At 32.1% G+C, this 18,843-nt stretch overlaps 1 protein-coding gene across 1 annotated transcript; it reads left to right on the top strand.

Annotated features, from left to right (window-relative positions):
- The first annotated feature begins 2,016 nt into the window (after window positions 1–2,016).
- On the top strand, window positions 2,017–17,176 carry LOC130443760 (serine/threonine-protein phosphatase PP1-gamma catalytic subunit B-like). Its single transcript, XM_056778559.1, has 7 exons — window positions 2,017–2,178; window positions 6,098–6,229; window positions 7,291–7,521; window positions 9,852–10,028; window positions 13,015–13,163; window positions 14,726–14,860; window positions 17,023–17,176. The coding sequence occupies exons 1-7, from the start codon at window positions 2,124–2,126 to the stop codon at window positions 17,050–17,052; spliced, it is 909 nt and encodes a 302-aa protein (XP_056634537.1). The 5' UTR covers window positions 2,017–2,123; the 3' UTR covers window positions 17,053–17,176.
- The last annotated feature ends 1,667 nt before the right edge of the window (window positions 17,177–18,843 follow it).

Consider the following 18,843-nt stretch of genomic DNA (forward strand, 5'->3'; position numbering starts at 1 on the left):
AGTTTCATACAAAATTTTTTCCACGTAGACTTAAAAAAATTTGACAAAACCTTTATCAATTTTTATTTTGTAATAGTAATATTAGAAGTACAACTGTGAGCATTATTAATTTGAAGTGGAGAAGAAGAGTTCAAAGAAATAACATCGTTTATAGTTGTATTAGTACTACGCAACCCTCTGCAACTGTGTTGGATTTCCACCCACCGTGCTTTTCACGCTTTTCGACCGATTTAGAAATTACATTATTTATGAATGCAAAAGGATGAAAAAAACGTGAATATTATAACGGGCGTAGAAAAAAATAATTATACACAATTATTATTACACAAGTATACAGGGTAAATATGGAACACATACATTTGAAAATATGTGTATTGAAACAAAATAAAATCTTCATTTTTTACCTCAATAAATACATTTTCTTATTCCCCATCAGATGATATGGAGCTTCCACCGATGTTAACATTATAATAAAATGCTCAACTTGCACATCAATGTCTATATTCCAAATGTTCATTTCAACCTTTTCCTGGGCATGTTGAATACACTTTTTCCACTTATCGGGTGTAATTCTCTGTATAGCTTCGTGAAAAATATTTTAAACATCAGAAAATTCAAATTTTTTTCTGTTATATATTGTTTCATATCTGCCCAGATCAATTCAATGGGATTAAGCTCACAATGATAGGGCGGTAATCATAAAATGGTTTTATTTTGTTTTTTAGCCATTCCATCAATGATGTTTGAGTTATACTTTTTTTTATGCTTCTTGACAATTTCTAAAAGCTCTGTCTCAACCATCGTTCCATCAAAATTGGAATCGGAAAATTGGAACTTTCTCAAAACATTGTCAAACATTCGATGGATGCTGTTTTTGTTCCATTGTGAGCAGATGCGGCACCCATCTTGCGCATAACTGTCTCATGACTGAATTTTCAGTTAAACTTCTCGGTATTTTCACTAAACTTCAGGAGTTACGCGCATGCGGAGCAAACATTTTTTTATATTAAGTATATTATAAACATTTGAAAAAAGTTGTAGAACCGAACTGCTTATGAAAGTTCTACTGGTCAAGTTAGTATATAATTTTATTATTTTTCTAACCTAACCTAACCTACCCACCTGTATAGTTTATTTCAGAAAGGTATAGACTAATAAAACCTCATTAGGTATGCAAGGGACCACAGATTGACCCAACGAATATTTAAGCCACTTTCATAGTTTGGCATTGACTTCATTGTAAATTTCTCTCTTTTTTTCAAGTGCAGGTAGTATTATCCGGGTTGGAGTCAATATATGGGTTTAGCCTATTGTTATCCATTCACAAACACTGAAAATAGTGTGCCAAAGGCGTGCCGGTACGATACTCGTACGAGAATAAAAATTAGGCATTAAGTAAGTATTAGGCACACTTATTTTTTATTGAACATTATACTAAAAATACATTATACAGAAATTAAATTATAAAAAATCATAATATTCTTCGTCATCTGAGGAACTGTCATCTCCTCTTGACGTTATAATAACCTACACCCATGGCCGACACCGAAATTTAGCCGAACTGGACGGAATTCCCCATTTTATTACTCTATACCTTTCTAAAATAGACTATAAATGCAACAACAAAGGCAAAAGACTCCATTTTTTAACACGCCTACTATGTCTGCTAGCTCGGGCACTTTCAATCGACGATCATCCAATACCGCTTTGTGAATTCACTGAAAACGTTCACTATTGATAAATACTAAACAACGTGACATCTCCAAACTTAAAACATATGCTGTATAGATTATGTACTTTCTAATACAGGGGTATTTTTCAAGTAACTATCGCCATCTCTAGATCAGGCCAGGTACTTCTGAGATCATCCTCGTACATACATTTTTGAATTATTTGAAGCAGTATATTTTTTTCGGATGTTATCGATAATTTCTTCTGTAAATTGTTTTTATTATCGCCAGGAAATGGTATAATTATTAGAATATCAAATAATCTCTGATGATCACAACACGTTTCATTCGATATATTTCTAATCATATAAAATCATTAATATCAATATTATCTTATCAAACTTAGTGTACCTTACGTTCTACAATCATTTTTATAATATCAGGTGTTCAGAAATGGCTACGACTTTAGATGTGGATAGAATAATAACAAAACTTACGTCAAAGGAAGGTAAATATTTTTGTTTTTTCTAAAATTTTCTTTACTTATTAGTTCGGGCTACTATCAGAATTTTTTGTTATTGAAAATAGAAAATAATGTATCATAGTATATTACCAAATAAATAAATATGCACTCTGTTTGTAATTTCTGTTTTTCTGTAATTAACACTAATCTGCATTGCACAACTTGTAATACCAATTTATTCTATAAAAAAGATAAAATCTACAAGAATATCATGAATAACATAGGTTTACATATATATTTAATCTCAATTTAAAGGTCTATCTATTGTTTGTACAAGTCATTTTTAATATCAGTTTATACCACAGTAGATATTTTTGAATTACCACTGATTGTATTTGTAAATACAGAGAATATATCATTTTACAACAAAATAAACCAAAAAAAGATATGCATAAATTCAAACATTTATTATTTTAAATGTTACTACGAGGTGCGATAAAAAATAAATTTTTACAGTACGTATGTTGTCATACCCTTGTGTGAACACAAGCAATAACAAGTTTGAACCGTTCCGGCTCCTCTGGCAGGTACTATATCCGTTCTAGTGAAACCGTGTCGCATTAGCATTGATTTTTGTTTCAAGTCTGCGTGTGGTGACTTTTAAATATCTTATCCACTTGTAAATAGAAGCTGCGTAAGGCCTCGCGGTGCTAAGGGCCTCGCGCCTCACAGTCGAAAATAAATTTAAAAAAGTATGGAAAATCCAAAAGTACACGCCACAAGGTTTTTCTTATTCTAGAGTATCTGGCAGATACTCGGCAACAAGGACACATTCGCCCCACTACCGCACGAAAACTACCTCCCGTGTCCGCCGAAACTACCCCATACGGGGTTTTTAGTTCTTTCTTATTTGTTGTTAATTATTTTTATTTAATTTGTTTATTTTGAGTTTTGTATATATCCTATTTATTTTATTACAGTTTTTAAAGGTATAAAATTCTGGTTTGATTCTGTCACAAAAACTAGAAGTATTTTAAACGTCACATTCAGTGTTCACTTGTTAAAAAGGTGACTATTTTCAAATCATAAATACTAAAAACAGTCAATTTTGGAGTGTACATTATCAGACATAATTTGAAGGGATAAAATAGTTTTATAAGATGGTAAAATAATATACTGGGTGTTCTATTTAAAAAAATAAAGTTTTTGCCAATTGAAATCTCCTGAAGTAATGCTTATCTAAAAAACACCCCGAACCCCAAACGAAACTTCTACTCTGTTCAGACATTGCAGCCATACTTACCAAACAAGTTTAGTTACTTCTCACTAATAACGTTTACTAGAAAGCATTTATAGTGCACCAATTTTCGTCAAATCTTCATATTTTTCACTCCAGCTTTTCAACGTCACAATATATGGTAAAAGAAAAGACAGCGCTAGATTAAGAATTTCACGCTAAATTCTATGGTATTTATTTATTTATTCTTATTTAAAAAAAACTTTACTTCGTGTTGTCACGCTTAGGCTAAACACCCTGTATACCTCAAAATATTTTAGGAATATGTATCTGTAGAAATATAACAAATTTTACTTGAAATTTTTTTTTGTATATTTCATCTTAAGTAAGTTATTGCATTTCCAAACATTAATGGGCCACTCAATATACGCGAATAATCTTGTGTGAGGTTATTAGAAATTCTTTGGAACCTAATATCTCCGTAACTACCGTATATTATGCCATCATATTTTATAGGTAATCAATATCGAAAATAAGCTTTCGATTGACCGTAAAAAAATTCAAGTTCCAGCAAACGCTGGAAAATATTCAAAGATGAATTAAAGATTACTATGAAGCCTTTATCAGATCAAGATGGGAAAGCGGAATCCAGACGGTGAAGGCTGTATTATTGCAATTTGATGATGTTGTTGAATGCATAGAAAACTTAAAAGGCCAAACGGAACAATCGGACACACTCAGTGATTGCGATTCCGTTTTAAACGAAATATTTAGTTTGGAATCATATGAGTTATTAACGCGTGTCAATGCCATAAGCAAATTATGGCAATCTGGCAAGTCCATTTAAGCATTATTCTTGAACATTTGGGTACATTTTGTGACTGGATCAAAGAATATCGACAAACTGGGTTCAAAAAATGATTGTCTGACGCTCGTCGGTTTGTTGAGAAAAGTAGTTATGATTTGCCAAAAGATTTTAAAAATAAAAGGGTAGCCATATGAAGGCAGCGATCAACCTATAGAGACTGTTAAAAGCCGGTATGAACACCATGCTTTATTCTGTTTTGTTTTTCTCTATGACTTGAACTAGTTAAAAAAATTCCAAAAGGAAATACTGAAAAGCTGTCAGGATTTACACACAGTCCTGCAAGTAGGTGAGAGCAGTGACTTCCAACCTTATGAGTTACAAAATATGATCCCAAATTTACCCAACTCCATTGAAGACGTGAAACATCTGCTCCAATATATCGTAGAGAACGATTTGAAAAAATTTACCCAAATATTAACTTTGTCATTAGAATTTTGTTAACAATACTATGGGTCAAGAAAGACTTTCAGCTTTGACAGTTTTATCTATTGAAGCAGATATAGCAACTAAGATAAATTACGAACCAATCATTAAGGAGTTCAGTAAAATCAAAAGTAGAAAATTTCTGTTTATTTAATTATATCTTCTTTTTTCATTTTTGTTTAATGTTACAAAGAAGTATAAGTGAAAATTAAGTTTTTTCTTAATGAATAAAAAACTGTTCAAGTTCAAGTTGATATTTATTTTATATTCCCTGCTTTTTGCAGCACCTAAGGGTCTCGCGAAATGTACCATGCTCACATTAAGTTTAGGTCTTGCACCGCCACTGCTTGTAAACCATCTTCTAGTTTACCAAATTTAAACTATTTACCAAAAAGATTGGGATGTACTCGAGAGATAAAAATTTTCAAAACTTGGACAAACTTGTTGACTAGAACAGTTAATTACAGTATTTGAGCGTTTGTAAGTGTGGTTTAAAAATAATCCAACGGCTTTCTTATTCCTCATTACCAAACATTATTGTAAAACTTTTGTTGTTTGTTTACACCCACTTTAGGCATTGGATGGAACTTCTTGCGTTTTCCGCAAATAAGAAAAAGTACTATGATATAGAAATGTTTCACACACTTAAAAATAAAAAAAAACTTTATTTTCCACACAATGTCAAAAAAAATGGAACTTTCTTATAATTTTGTTAATGATTGTTACAACTTTGCGTAAAATGAGTAAAAAAGAACAGTAATGACAATTTGTACGAGAATTTATAATTTAATTATGCTTATAACGCATCTTCCCATCATTCTTGACGTGACGTTCACATTTCTATATAATTCCTAGCATTGAAAAGGCCACAACCAGGGCCGGATTAAGCTAGGGGCTTGGGGGGGCTATAGCCCCGGGCCCCAAGTCCAAGAGGGCCCCATCATTTGGAAATAATTCTGTATTTTTTGACGTATTGATAACGTATTGATATTATTTTGTGAATTTTTCCGGGTTTTCGAATTCCTTAAGGGGGCCACAAAGGGGGCCTTATAAATCTTAATCCGGCCCTGGCCACAACAGAACATATGAAGGCTATTACGAAAGAAGTCTTCCCAACACGCTTTCAGTTAAGAATCCAACGTTGTGATTACCCAATTGCAGTAATTTGAAGAAACTTTGTTCTTTATAAAATGATTTACCCTTTTTCGATCATACTTTGTATAACTTAGCTTCAATAACGGAAATATTCCGTCATTTTAGTTATAATATATTCTGATGTGTAGTTTCTCCACTATTTCCGATACAAAGAAGTATTAAAAAAATTATTCGGCCATTGCAAATTTATTTTTATTAACAACAATTTGCAGAAACTATGTAAAATTCTATTCATTTTATTCTTCATTTTGTGTAGATACTTATATCAATTTATTTTCCAGTTAGGGAGAGTAAGAAACTAAAATATATTAATATCTCAGAATCTGATATTAAGGGATTATGTTTCACTGCTATGAATATTTTCTTGAAGCAACCTATGTTACTTGAGCTAGAAGCACCAATCAAAGTATGCGGTAAGTACAAAATCGTCGACGATCATCCAGTACCACTTTATCTCGTCCAGAGTATAGTTCAGCTTTTATATTAGTTGTAATAAGGGGGTCATCCCATGTGACGGCCTGTTTTTTAGGGATTTTTTTTACAACCAGTAAATAGATAGAGCTTTAAGTTTATTATCATTTATTAACATATATTTCGTCAGTATAAATATAAATTTTAAGCTAAAAATATTGTGTAGAACTTGAGTTACAATGTGAACACCCTAGCCTCGAAAAAATGAGCTCGCACTTTCTCCACGATTTCGGTTGATTGGCTTATCTGAAACAAAAAAAACGGCGTTCTAATCTGTAAGCCTAAATGCACGGAATGGACTATTATCAAATGAATATACAAAAAATTGGACTTTTGGTAGACATTTGAAATAAAAGTTACGAATTTTGCGTTTTTATCTGTAAACAAAATTGAAATTTTTGAAATTTTCGATTAATAATAGTTCATTCTATTCGTTTACATGTGTTGAGTGTGCCCTATAAATTTCAAGTCATTCAGTTAAGCCGTTTTTGTGATACAATGGAGGAAAGTTTTGAGAAAAACGCGTTTAAAGTTTCAAGTCCATATAAAACTATGGAAATCTCAACTTACCCTCAATCGGCGATGCCTGGTCCATAGAGTATTTCTTCCGCTTCCTCTTGAAACTCTTTTAAAGCAGATTGTTTAAGCATGTAGAAACTTGTCTAAACTTGTATCCGAACAGCTCTTTCTTCTACCTGTTGTATCTTTAAAACGACTTCGAATTTTCAAAAATCACTTTACTACCGTATTCTAGACATGTTAAGAAAGCAATTTATGAAAAAAAAATGGATTTTTTGAGCCTATCACATGGGATGAGCCTCCTAATGCCTTTCAATTAAAACTACCGTTAACTCTAGATCAGGACAGGTACTTCTGGGACCATCCTCGTATAAACACCAAATTATTTTTAACTATTGTGAGGATTAAGATTTACATTTCATATAATAAATAATCGATTTCACGTTGTATTTGTAGTTTATTGAGCGACATTATTATTTTGCAGGTGATATTCATGGACAGTTCATTGACCTTTTGACATTGTTCGGCTTTGGTGGTTTCCCACCTGATTCGAATTATTTATTTCTCGGAGATTATGTGGATAGGGGGAAACAATCAATAGAAGTTATTTGTCTATTACTAGCTTATAAAATAAAATATCCTGAAAACTTTTTTCTTTTACGAGGTAATCACGAAACATCTGCCGTATGTAAGATATATGGATTTTTTGATGAATGTAAGTATTGTGTCAATGATGTATTAATTTTTAAAAGTGAATTCTTATCCTTAATAGAGACATAATCAAATAACTAGAATAACAAATTATAACAATAATTTACAACTACTATTTTAGCAGTGTCGGTAAATTAAAATTGAAAGACGGGTTATTTTCACACGAAAAATTGTTTGTTGAAAATACTAAGAATTAAGAAGAGAAAAAGAGTTATTAAAGACCGTTTGGTATGAAGCAAGACGTGTAAGACATTGCATGCAACGTTAAAATTTTACATATGATGAATATCGCATGTCTTGCAATTGTATCATGGATATCGTAACCAAAACGAACCAATTTATCTTCTGTTAGGCTGTCAATGCTCAAACAATAAAACTGAAGTAAATAAATACCAATAAGAAGAGAAATTTATCGGATATACAAGTTAGTTTACAAAAGTGCTTCAATCATTATCTGATCTGACATTTGGGTAATTGTTAATCCAAAAGTTACTACATATATTTATTCTTAGAAGGGCAAATTGTAAACACTGATGAACCAATACTACATCTTGCATGAACCGTATAGCAGAGCTTCATCTGCTATAGCTTCTAATTAAGTTAATAATAGACATTAATGAATACTATTTAACATATTGACATCTATGTGAGTATTATTTAATATTTATCAATCGAGCAGCCTCCCTAATCAGATCGAGTAACATCCCTGTTGTTTTCATCGATAGAAAAGTGGTTTATAACACGTTGATAGTTCTAACCTAACATAACCAAATTTCTGGTTATGTTAGGCCAAATACTGTTTCACAGATAGTGACTTATGGGCATGTGCGTTATCTTGGTGCAGAATGGGGCCGTTTTCTACGAGCTCGTTCTCGCAGTGTTGTCAAAACTGACAAATAGTAAGTCTGGTTGGCAGTCTGACCCTCTGGAACCCATTCAGTCATCACGATACCGTTGATGTTGAAAACAACGATTAACATTACCTTGAATTTTGATTTGATCTCTGGGCCCTCACCAAAGTTTCAACTTCGTAGATATGAAATAAAAAAATATTTACTAAAGAAAACTTTACAAAATGAAATTAATGCTTTACAAAATTTTGTGTTAATGCTCTTCTCTGATGTGTCAATTTTGGAAAATGATGTATCAAAGGCCAAAAATAGAGGTGTTTTAGGCTTATATTCCACTCCATATTTATCAATTGCAGCAGGTGGTCTTGTACAAGTTCATATTATTTTAAGACTTTATTTTCGAGAAAATTCTACATCACAGATACGTCGTCTAAGTCTTTAATTCAAACTCATTAATGGAATTTCTAAATTGAGTAAATTTAGGAGAAATGTGACAATATTCTCCTTTTAACTTTGTACTGTGGGCATTAGGTATTGGGTACCCCAGAGTATTTATTTCCATTGTGTAAAGCAGGGGTCTCCAAACTACGGCCCGAGGGCCACATCCGGCCCGCGGAGAACTAGCATACTTGAAAACTCCTTTTAGAGAACATATTTTTTATAGCAAATTAAATTTAGTTTACTGAAGTATTCTAATTTTATGTTGAATAATAATTATGACATCTACATTGATATGGTCATGGGCTAACTACTCATAACATTGTTGAAGGCTTATTGTTATTGTTTTTGGGATAAGTTGGATAAAGAAACACAGAATTGTAATGAGTAAAGACATGAATAATATGCAGAAAATTTAACTTCAATATATAATAACTAACAAATTATTGAAATGAATCCAACTAACATTTTATACATTTTAAATAAAAACATAACTTATAACAAGTATAATTACAATGAAATACTAATGAGATTTATGTAATTGAGATTTTCCACTGACAATAGTTTGTAGTCGTGGACTAATTTTACTTGTACCAATTATTAAAAGAGATTTAAGATGCTCATCGGTTAATTTAGATCTGTAAACATTTTTTGTGTACTTCATTTTGGAGAAGGTCTTCTCACAAAAATAAGTATCATCGGTCCGGCGCATGTACACACATCCATTATAAATCATACACTACCGCGAAAACAGTAAAAAAACACGGTCCGCTGTTGAATGAAAAAAACGGACGTCTACAAGCGCTCTAACACAGTAAAGTACGACTTTGATCGATAAAGACATACGCTTAAATGATAAAAATAGAAAACAAAGTAACTCGAAAATTTTAGGGTATACATATTTAATAAAAACAAGTCATACTTAAGTGAATATTTATCGATCACAAACATTTAAAAGTTACAGACCAAAAGGTAAATTTTGTAAACTATTGTAATCATTGAAAGATTATTAATTAACATTATTAATTGTGCCGGTTTTTTATAGGTAAACGAAGATATAATACAAAAATTTTCAAACTATTTACTGACGTTTTTAATACGTTGCCCGTAGCAGCAATAATAGACGATAAAATTTTCTGCTGCCATGGAGGATTGAGCCCAGATCTTTTACACATAGGACAAATTCGAAATATACAACGACCCGTTGATATTCCTATACAAGGTAGGTAAATTAGTACGTGTGCTAAGAGAACAGTTACGTAACCGCATAAAAACCTATCGCAAGCCACCGATAGTATTCTGTCTAGTATTATTTTTCAACATAGACTTTCAGATCGTTTGTTAAACTGTTTGTCCCATCTATGGTTTCCTATCATCGGCGGTTATATCACCAGGCAGTTAAGTTCGACGTCCAGGGTCTGAAATCATTTTGGTATCGAAATCGGTGAAAATTATATCTAATATTCAAATCGAACTACACATTCAATGAGGTGTTTATACACCTATGTTCCAGATATTGCAGCTTTGAGTTTGTTTCCATTATTGTTATAATATTCAATACTTTATATCTGTTGAACCATGCTAAATGTTAACAAAGAATTGATACACGTATAATAAGACAATCGGAACACTCTTATCATTTATCATCTGCCGTTTACTCTAAAACAACTATTTGAATATTTCCGTAGGATGGTGTGTTGAATCATTTTAAACGCTTCTATCTCTTATCATCTCCTGTTTTCTCGCATACAATTATTGGATTGTTTCTGGGGGATTTGAAACTTGATTTACAAATAAATAATACAACACTAAGTGTGTATTTCACATTGGCGACGTTCAAGCGGTGAGCATTGTCCTGTTCAAATTGGTTAAGCGTCGTTTTAGTTATTTTTTAGCTTTCGAACCAAAAGGACGTAATAAATTTGGTATCCAAACGATTATTACTTATAGAAAGTACACGACTGCGAAGGCGTTCATGAACTTAATAGAAATAGACTTGCTTATGGCGAATTCCATAACCTTCATCATAAACTTCGAAATGATCCAATAAGATTTTTTCAGTTTTTAAGAATGTCAGTGGAAAGGTTTGATTACATTCTGGGAAAAATCAAGCATCGACTTCAAAAGGAAACAACTACGCACTTCGAATCCATACTGAATAAAAATATAAACATAGTGCACCACAAAGGCGGTGCCGCATTAAAAAGATCGAAGCCAGAAATATTTTTTAACACCGTTGGAGTGGCATCGCTCGACGCTCACCGCTTGAGCGTTGCCAATTTGAACGCACACTAAGAGCATCGGACATCAGGAACTCTCTTATCATTTATCATCTCCTATCTACTGTAAAACAACTATTGGAATGTTTCTGTATGATGAGTGACTTTATAAATAAATAATTGGATGAATAGAAAGAACATTTAATCGCTTCTAACTCTTATCATCATCTGTTTTCTCACACAATTATTGAATTGTTTCTGTAGGATGAGTGAATGTGGAGTGTAGTTAGTTGGATTTAGAATCATTCCGCTTCTATGTTTTCTCATGTCCTGGTTTCTCTCACACAATTATTGAATTGTTTCTGGAGGATTTGGAGTGTTTTATGTACAATAAAAATATTCGGAACTTTCTCATCATTTATCATCTCCTGTCTACTGTAAAACAACTATTGGAATGTTTCTTTAGGATGAGTGACTTTATAAATAAATAGTTGGATGAATAGAAAGAACATTTAAACGCTTCTATCTCCTATCATTCATTATTTGTTTTCACTCATACAATTATTGAATTGTTTCTGTAGGATGAGTAAACGTGGAGTGTAGTTAGTTGGATTTAGATTCAAACGCTTCTATATTTTCTCATCTCCTGTTTTCTCTCAAACAATTATTGAATTGTTTCTGGAGGATTTGAAGCTTGATTATACAATAAGATTTTGGAAACTTCCTTACCATTTAAGATCTCCTGTTTACTGTAAAACATCTATTGGAATGTTTCTGTAGGATGAGTGACTTTATAATAGTTGGATGAATAAAATCATTTAAACGCTTCTATCTCTTATCATCTTCTGTTTACTCTCACACAATTATTGAATTGTTTCAGGGGGATTTTGAGCTTGATTTTTTTTATATATTTCCACATAACTTATCATCTCCCGTTAACTATAAAACAACTATTTGAATGTTTCTGTAGGATGGTGTGTTGGGCGAGATAAATTGAATAATTTTAAACGCTTATTTCTATCTTTTATCATCTCCTGTTCACTATAACATAATTATTGAATGGTTACTGGGGGATTTGAAACTTGTTATATGGTACAATGAGAATATTCGGACCTCTCTTATCGTTTATCATCTCCCGTTAACTCTAAAACAACTATTGGAATGTTTCTGTAGGAGATGAGTGACTGTGGTGTTATTTGGATAAATAAAATCATTTAAACGCTTCTATCTTTTATCATCTCCTGTTCACTCTCACACAATTATTGAATTGTTTCTGGGGGATTTTGAGCTTGATTTTTTTAATATATTTTCACATACAAAAGGATCATTCGGAACTCTTTTATAACTTATCATCTCCCGTTAACTCTAAAACAATTATTTGAATGTTTCTGTAGGATGGCGTGTTGGGTGTATTGAATCATTTTAAACGCTTCTATATTTTATATTCTCCTGTTTTCTCTCACACAATCATGAAATTGTTTCTGGGGGATTTTGAGCTGGATTCTACCTACTACTTCATTAACATTTTTATTATGCCAATTCTTCTTCCGACCATAGCATAAATATTTGGAACAATACCAAGTGTACTTTCCACATTCATTTAAAGAATATTTTTAAATTGAATATTCGTATATAGTTTCTGAAACTTTTTTTATTAAGTGAATAATACATCCTGGCAGATAAATAATTAAAAAGTTGACATTAAGAATAGACCTTCACGTTTTTCTCGTGTTATTGTCATGGAAAGTTTAAAAAACTCACGTTTTTGAAAGCCGTATTTTCACACACGTTCCGACGTATTTTAAATATGCAAAATAGGTAATCAATAAAAAAATAATTTGTTATTGTATAACCAAATAAACAAAATATTAATTAATTTTATATTATTTATTCCTCACAAAAATTCTGGCAAACTACGGATACTATTATAATTTAACCAATAATATTCAATATTAACCAACCATTCTAATTCCGACATTTCGGTTTCAGGTTTACTTTGTGATCTATTATGGTCTGACCCTAGTCCAGAAATGGGTTGGACAGCAAACGATAGAGGAGTGTCGTTCTCTTTTGGAGCGGATGTTATAACAAAGTTTTTGAGAAAACATGATTTTGATCTAATTGTTAGAGGTCATCAGGTGAGATATAAGAAATTTACTGAGGATTTACAGCTAAAACAAAAGGTTTCGTTTAATTTTTCTTAACAAAATGTACTTGATCAATAATGTTACTACGCTAATGCGTATTAGCATATACGAGGTGTGACTTCATTTTCCTTGTAAGCTCCCATGCCACATTTCATTGTTCCAAACAGTGCTGAAAGTCTTCTTCTTTTATATTATTTGAAACGCATACCGATTTCTCTTTCACAGCTTTAACAGATACAAATATTGTTCTTTGTATATAGATTTCACCTTAGGAATCAAATAAAAATCACACGACGCAAGATCCAACGAATAAAGTGCTTGGTTTAATACTAGCATTCTGAAATTGGCAGACAGACAGACAATGTGGTGGTTATATTGCTGGATAACGCATGACATTCACTGTACAGATCGGGAAGGTACATAATATTGATAAAAATCATCTTTGATTTGCTTATTCGAACTTCGGGAGATGGGTGATTTAAGTTGCCAGCGAATCAAAATGTCGACTTTCTTTAAGCCGATTGCCGACTGGTTGGCAACCAGTTGCCTCGTCTGTAGTTTCTCATTCGAATACAAAGGTCAGAAATAAGTTTCATTTGAGTTGATCTATGTGAATTCGACTTACCTCTCGCAAATCGTGACCCGTTAATTGAATTTACCGTTCAATATCCCGCGTTAATATAAAATATCGACAGTGAGGCTTCCTAATCTATCCAAATAGTTACCAATGCATACTGCCAAATCTCATCAAATGAGCATATTAGAAAAGGTGGATATGTTACGCTCAAAGACCGAAAATGGCCAGTGGCTGTTTAAAACAGCCACAACGCGTTGTGGCAAACGTAAGACGCACAGAACGCGTTGTTCTGACAGGGCCGGATTAAGCTAGGGGCTTGGGGGGCTATAGCCCCGGGCCCCAGGTCCAAGAGGGCCCCATCATTTGGAAATCATTCTGTATTTTTTGATGTGTTGATACCACAAATCTAACGTATTGATATTATTTTGTGAATTTTTCCGGGTTTTCGAATTCCTTAAGGGGGCCCGTCATTATTTTAGCCCCGGGCCTTATAAATCTTAATCCGGCCCTGTGTTCTGATATAGCCAGAACCCGACAGAAATTATTTTTGATTTAGAAGACATCAGCTCACGTAATATAATGCTGATTATTAATAATCATTTGGTAACAAAGTAGTACAAGACTCTTTATTTGAATAAATGTTTAATAACAACGTTTTTATATATGTTTTATATCCATATAGTTATAACTAACCTAACCTAACTGCGTCAAACATGAAGTTCATTGCAATTAAAAATGCCACAATTCCAATGCAAAAATAAATAAGTGGATATGCAGCGAAGATTGATTTTAATAATATACTTTTTTACATTAAAACGACTGTTAATAATTTGTATTAACTATTGACAAGATATGTACTACTTTAAACTACTTTTAAACGGCCACTGGGCGTAACATATAAACCTAAGATCGAAGTAAATCATTTTTTGTAGGATTTGATAAATAGATTGAAACAATTTTACTCTTGTTGTTTTAGGTAGTGGAAGATGGATATGAATTTTTCGCGCAAAGAAAATTAATAACAATATTTTCCGCGCCAAATTACTGCGGCTCATTCGACAACGCTGGAGCGTTAATGTCAATAAATGAAGATTTGTTGTGTTCGTTTCAGGTAAAATATAGTTAAGCTGTATCGATATGTCATTTAAAATCCTTTAATCCTTATAAACAATTATTTTTTAATACGTCAAATTTCATAATACTATAATATAACCCAAGTAGGAGTAATATGATAAAGAGATAAAACTATTTTTAGATCAAAATATTAGACTAAAGAAAGCCAACAAATAGATAAACATTTCGTCACAAAAAACTTTTACAAGGACAAAAAAATTTCTTAAGCACACATAATTATATATTATTGTGTTGCATTTGTTGCATGTAGATGATAGTTACAGAAAAACGACAAACGATAATATCCAATTAAGTAACTTATCCATTCATCTTAATATTCGTTTAGAATGTTATCTACATGTAGTGGTAGTATATGCTTCTTATCTGAACTTGAGAATTTCACCAACTTCCATATTCCTGGAGGCTTAGAATTCATTTCAATTCTTCTCCGTGTGTTGTTCTTTCCACTTCGTTAGCAGTTTTTTTTATTGGGAAATGGTGTTTTAATTTGTCTCGGTCGGTTCGAGTGTTAAACGCGGTCAAGTGATACAATTAGAATGGAACATTACTTAAAAGGTTTGTTACAACCTGCTATATAGTCTGGACTGTTCTTGGAACGGTTACTGGAAACGATTAAATGATTTTTCTGTGGAATATCCGGCTATGCATGGTTCTTGTAACAGTACTTGCTATCAACCAAGTATAGAAAAAACCGTCTCGGAAACAGAATCGTTCGTATTGGTTCTTATAACGGTAAATGCCCGGTTGGAACACGTGATCTCTATTGCGCAGAATCGTCACTGTACCAGGGACGGTTTGCTGATGGGTGGAACGAATGTAAAATATATGTAGCGACAAATGTAAAGAAGGTCGAGTGTCCGCAGGAAATAAAAACAAATTGAGTAATCAGTTCGATATTCGATTTATCTTTTGAATACGAATGATTTTCATTTATACTGCTTTCATTTTATTTCATTAAATTTGAACTGTTGCTAACAACCTTTTCCATTGCATTTATTGATTTTCAATTATTATTACATATACTCTTCTAAAAAGTATAAGCCGGTTTACCTATCCAAATCTGATAGACTGATATTAATTTTGTGTATGTCAATTCAGATACATAATGAATACAATCCCACTGGAGATACTCTTAAGCACATTCTTTGTCGAGGAAACAAAAAGGAGAACCAAAAGCCAGACAAGCAACTTAGAAAAGGAAGTGGGCTGTTTTATTTTGTTGTAAAGTTGTAAACATATGAGATGCCTACAATGTGAACAAAACTTCACTACAAAGTTTATACGGAACCGACTGAGTTTAGAATAATCACAAAATCATTTGGTAAATTTGGATTCAATAACACACACATTGTTGTTGTCAATGTCACCAAGATGAAAGCTTTCATAAGATGGCTACACGTTTACTATGATGTGACGTCACAAAATTGAATTGTGTGGGTTTAAAGTAGACCCTCCTCTTCTTTATGGTCCTTGGACGAATTCAACGAGAAAGAGAACTTATTGCAAATAAGAGGTTTAGGAAGACGCAAAATATTTGAGTTTAAATGAAATTTAAGGGATTGTAACCAACTTATCAGTTTTTTTCTTTGGATTTTTGGTTTGGATTTATTCAAATGGTACTTGTACTTCACCAATAAATTTTAATAAGAATGAAGACACTACACGTCAAATAATAACTTCTTATTAATTATTTGATGTTAAATAATATCTTTTACAGACACGTGTACGTTTCTAATTTCTTAATATCTTCATTTTCTGTTGCAAATTTAAAATTCGACAATAAAAGTTTTTTATTTTACTCCCTATGCCCGATACATACTCTCTGTGATGCCAAACGAGGGAACGGGAGTGCGAGAGTGTGGACGATGCGCTCGCCTCCTTGTCGCTCCGCTCCGTATAGGTTTTTCGGGCGCAAGTCAAGGGATGTGACGGCGTGAATATAGAATAAATTTAGGAGTGGCCTCGCGAGAGATTGGATCGAACATTAGAAAAATACCAAAGACCGAAGAAATGAACTCTATTACTTTATATAGCAAAGATTATTCAGAAATTTACATTTGGGTTGCGCCGACTTTATTCTGTACTTCATGCGACTAAATGTCTTAACTGTATAGCAATTTTTCCTTTCCTTTGTTTCAGATTTTGGAACCGCATAAAAAGAAGAAATAATATAATTTAGTCAAAATTGATTATAAACGGATATTATTTGTTAAAAATGTGTATTATTTTAGTTAAGTTATGTAAAATGTTTCTTATTGTCCATATAATTAGTAAAATATAGTATCATATAAAATGTATCGATTTTTATTTAAGTTTATAATGAATTTTTGTCAGTTATATGTGCCATTATTAGCCTTGGCCTTTTCTCATCAAATATGTGTGTCGTCTAGCGCTGTTGTCTTGAACACAACAACTCCTGTGCTTCTTTTAAATTTCCTCTTGTTATTGTTGGTAGTATACTTCTTAATCGACTGATTTACCTGGTTTCATTTGTTCAAAGTACATAATTTTCTTTTAGCTGCACTATATAGAATAACAGAATTACTTTAATAGTCGTCAATCCTCGTTTTGAAGTCTTCGACCCTCCAACCTCGTTCGTTTGCATTTAACATTCTCACATTTGATCGATTTTTCGCCATCTTGTTATCAATATCTTGAGAATTGGTGTTATAAGAAAGTATGGGTTAAAGCTTGACACACCTACGAAGTCTTTTCAGTAAGAGAAGCAAATATTTCACAACCATATTAGTAACAGCAGAAAAAATTTCACTTAGCGTATTTGTTATTATTTATTATCTATTTCACAAATTTTACCTACTTTCAAAAGTTTAAAACTTTCAGAAGAAATACCGACTAACAAAACTTTCTTCGCAAAAATGTAACCTCAAATGCCGTATGTAAAATATGTATACTTGGATCTTGATTTACCGCAAACAACACTATCGGAAATCGGAAAATGTTTTTCAGATAACATTATAAAAGTATTCAACTTGGTATTTTCACTGAACTCATCGTTTTCATCTCTATGTAAATGTATTTGAGGTTATGTGAAAAAATAATTTCGGATCAATAATATTTTCTTGAATTATAGTTGATTCAACTATTGTCGTTTTTATGCCTGATTCAAAGCATTAACTTTGCAAAAAGACTAAAAAAACACTACTTTTCACAGTTTGTCGTAAAAATATGAGCATTTTGTTTGTTTTGCTCAAAAATTTTATTTTCAACGTAACCTATATTTTATGCAGAAAGCAGTTCTTCGATGTGTGGAACTCAGATAAAAAATTTATAATATTAAATATAAACAAAGTGGTATAGTTTGATTTTAATATTAAAAATCGATGTTGAAGAAGACTGCCAATGCTGTATTACGGTAAGTTTATAACATATCACGATTAAGTTAAATTATCATTTTCAAAAAAGGCACTTTCCTTTGATGAAGTTCATTGTTCCGAATGTATTTATTTCAAAGATTTCAGATCGAGGGGCGCTTATAACACTTATCCCCCCGACAAAAGTAGGGAATTTGCCTAAATAGTAAGTGATAACTGGATCCTTGGTGATAGTCAAACTCCAACTTGGTAGCTGTAGAATTGCGGAAAAATATAAAATACTGATGGAAATTACTAAAGAGTGAAAGAGTAGGTAAAGTAGATCTGGATAAAAAAGAGCTTATGCTCCATATACAAAAACTGAATTTATATTTTTAAAAATATAACCATACAGAAATCTGTTCTATTAGTTATGTATACGAATCCATACGGAAATAAGTAAACAAAATTTACTTGAAGTAAAAGGAAAGTTAAAGACATTCTAGAAAAATTTACCAGCGAATATATGAAACAGTGTCACCACAAATTTACTTTGATATCAACTCTAATTAGGCGTTGCAGAATGTAGAAAGAGGACGTGTTAGAATCGTTTTATTAAATTTTTTTAATAGAGTGAAGGTCGACAAAA

The sequence above is a fragment of the Diorhabda sublineata genome, chromosome 5 (assembly GCF_026230105.1).
Source record: "Diorhabda sublineata isolate icDioSubl1.1 chromosome 5, icDioSubl1.1, whole genome shotgun sequence".
Taxonomy (NCBI): Eukaryota; Metazoa; Arthropoda; class Insecta; order Coleoptera; family Chrysomelidae; genus Diorhabda; species Diorhabda sublineata.

Coding starts and splice junctions, on each gene's coding strand:
- LOC130443760 (XM_056778559.1), top strand. CDS start 2,124: ATGGCTACGACTTTAGATGTGGATAGAATAATAACAAAACTTACGTCA. Junction 10,029..13,014: donor CGTTGATATTCCTATACAAG/GTAGGTAAATTA, acceptor TTTCGGTTTCAG/GTTTACTTTGTGATCTATTA. Junction 13,164..14,725: donor TAATTGTTAGAGGTCATCAG/GTGAGATATAAG, acceptor TTGTTGTTTTAG/GTAGTGGAAGATGGATATGA.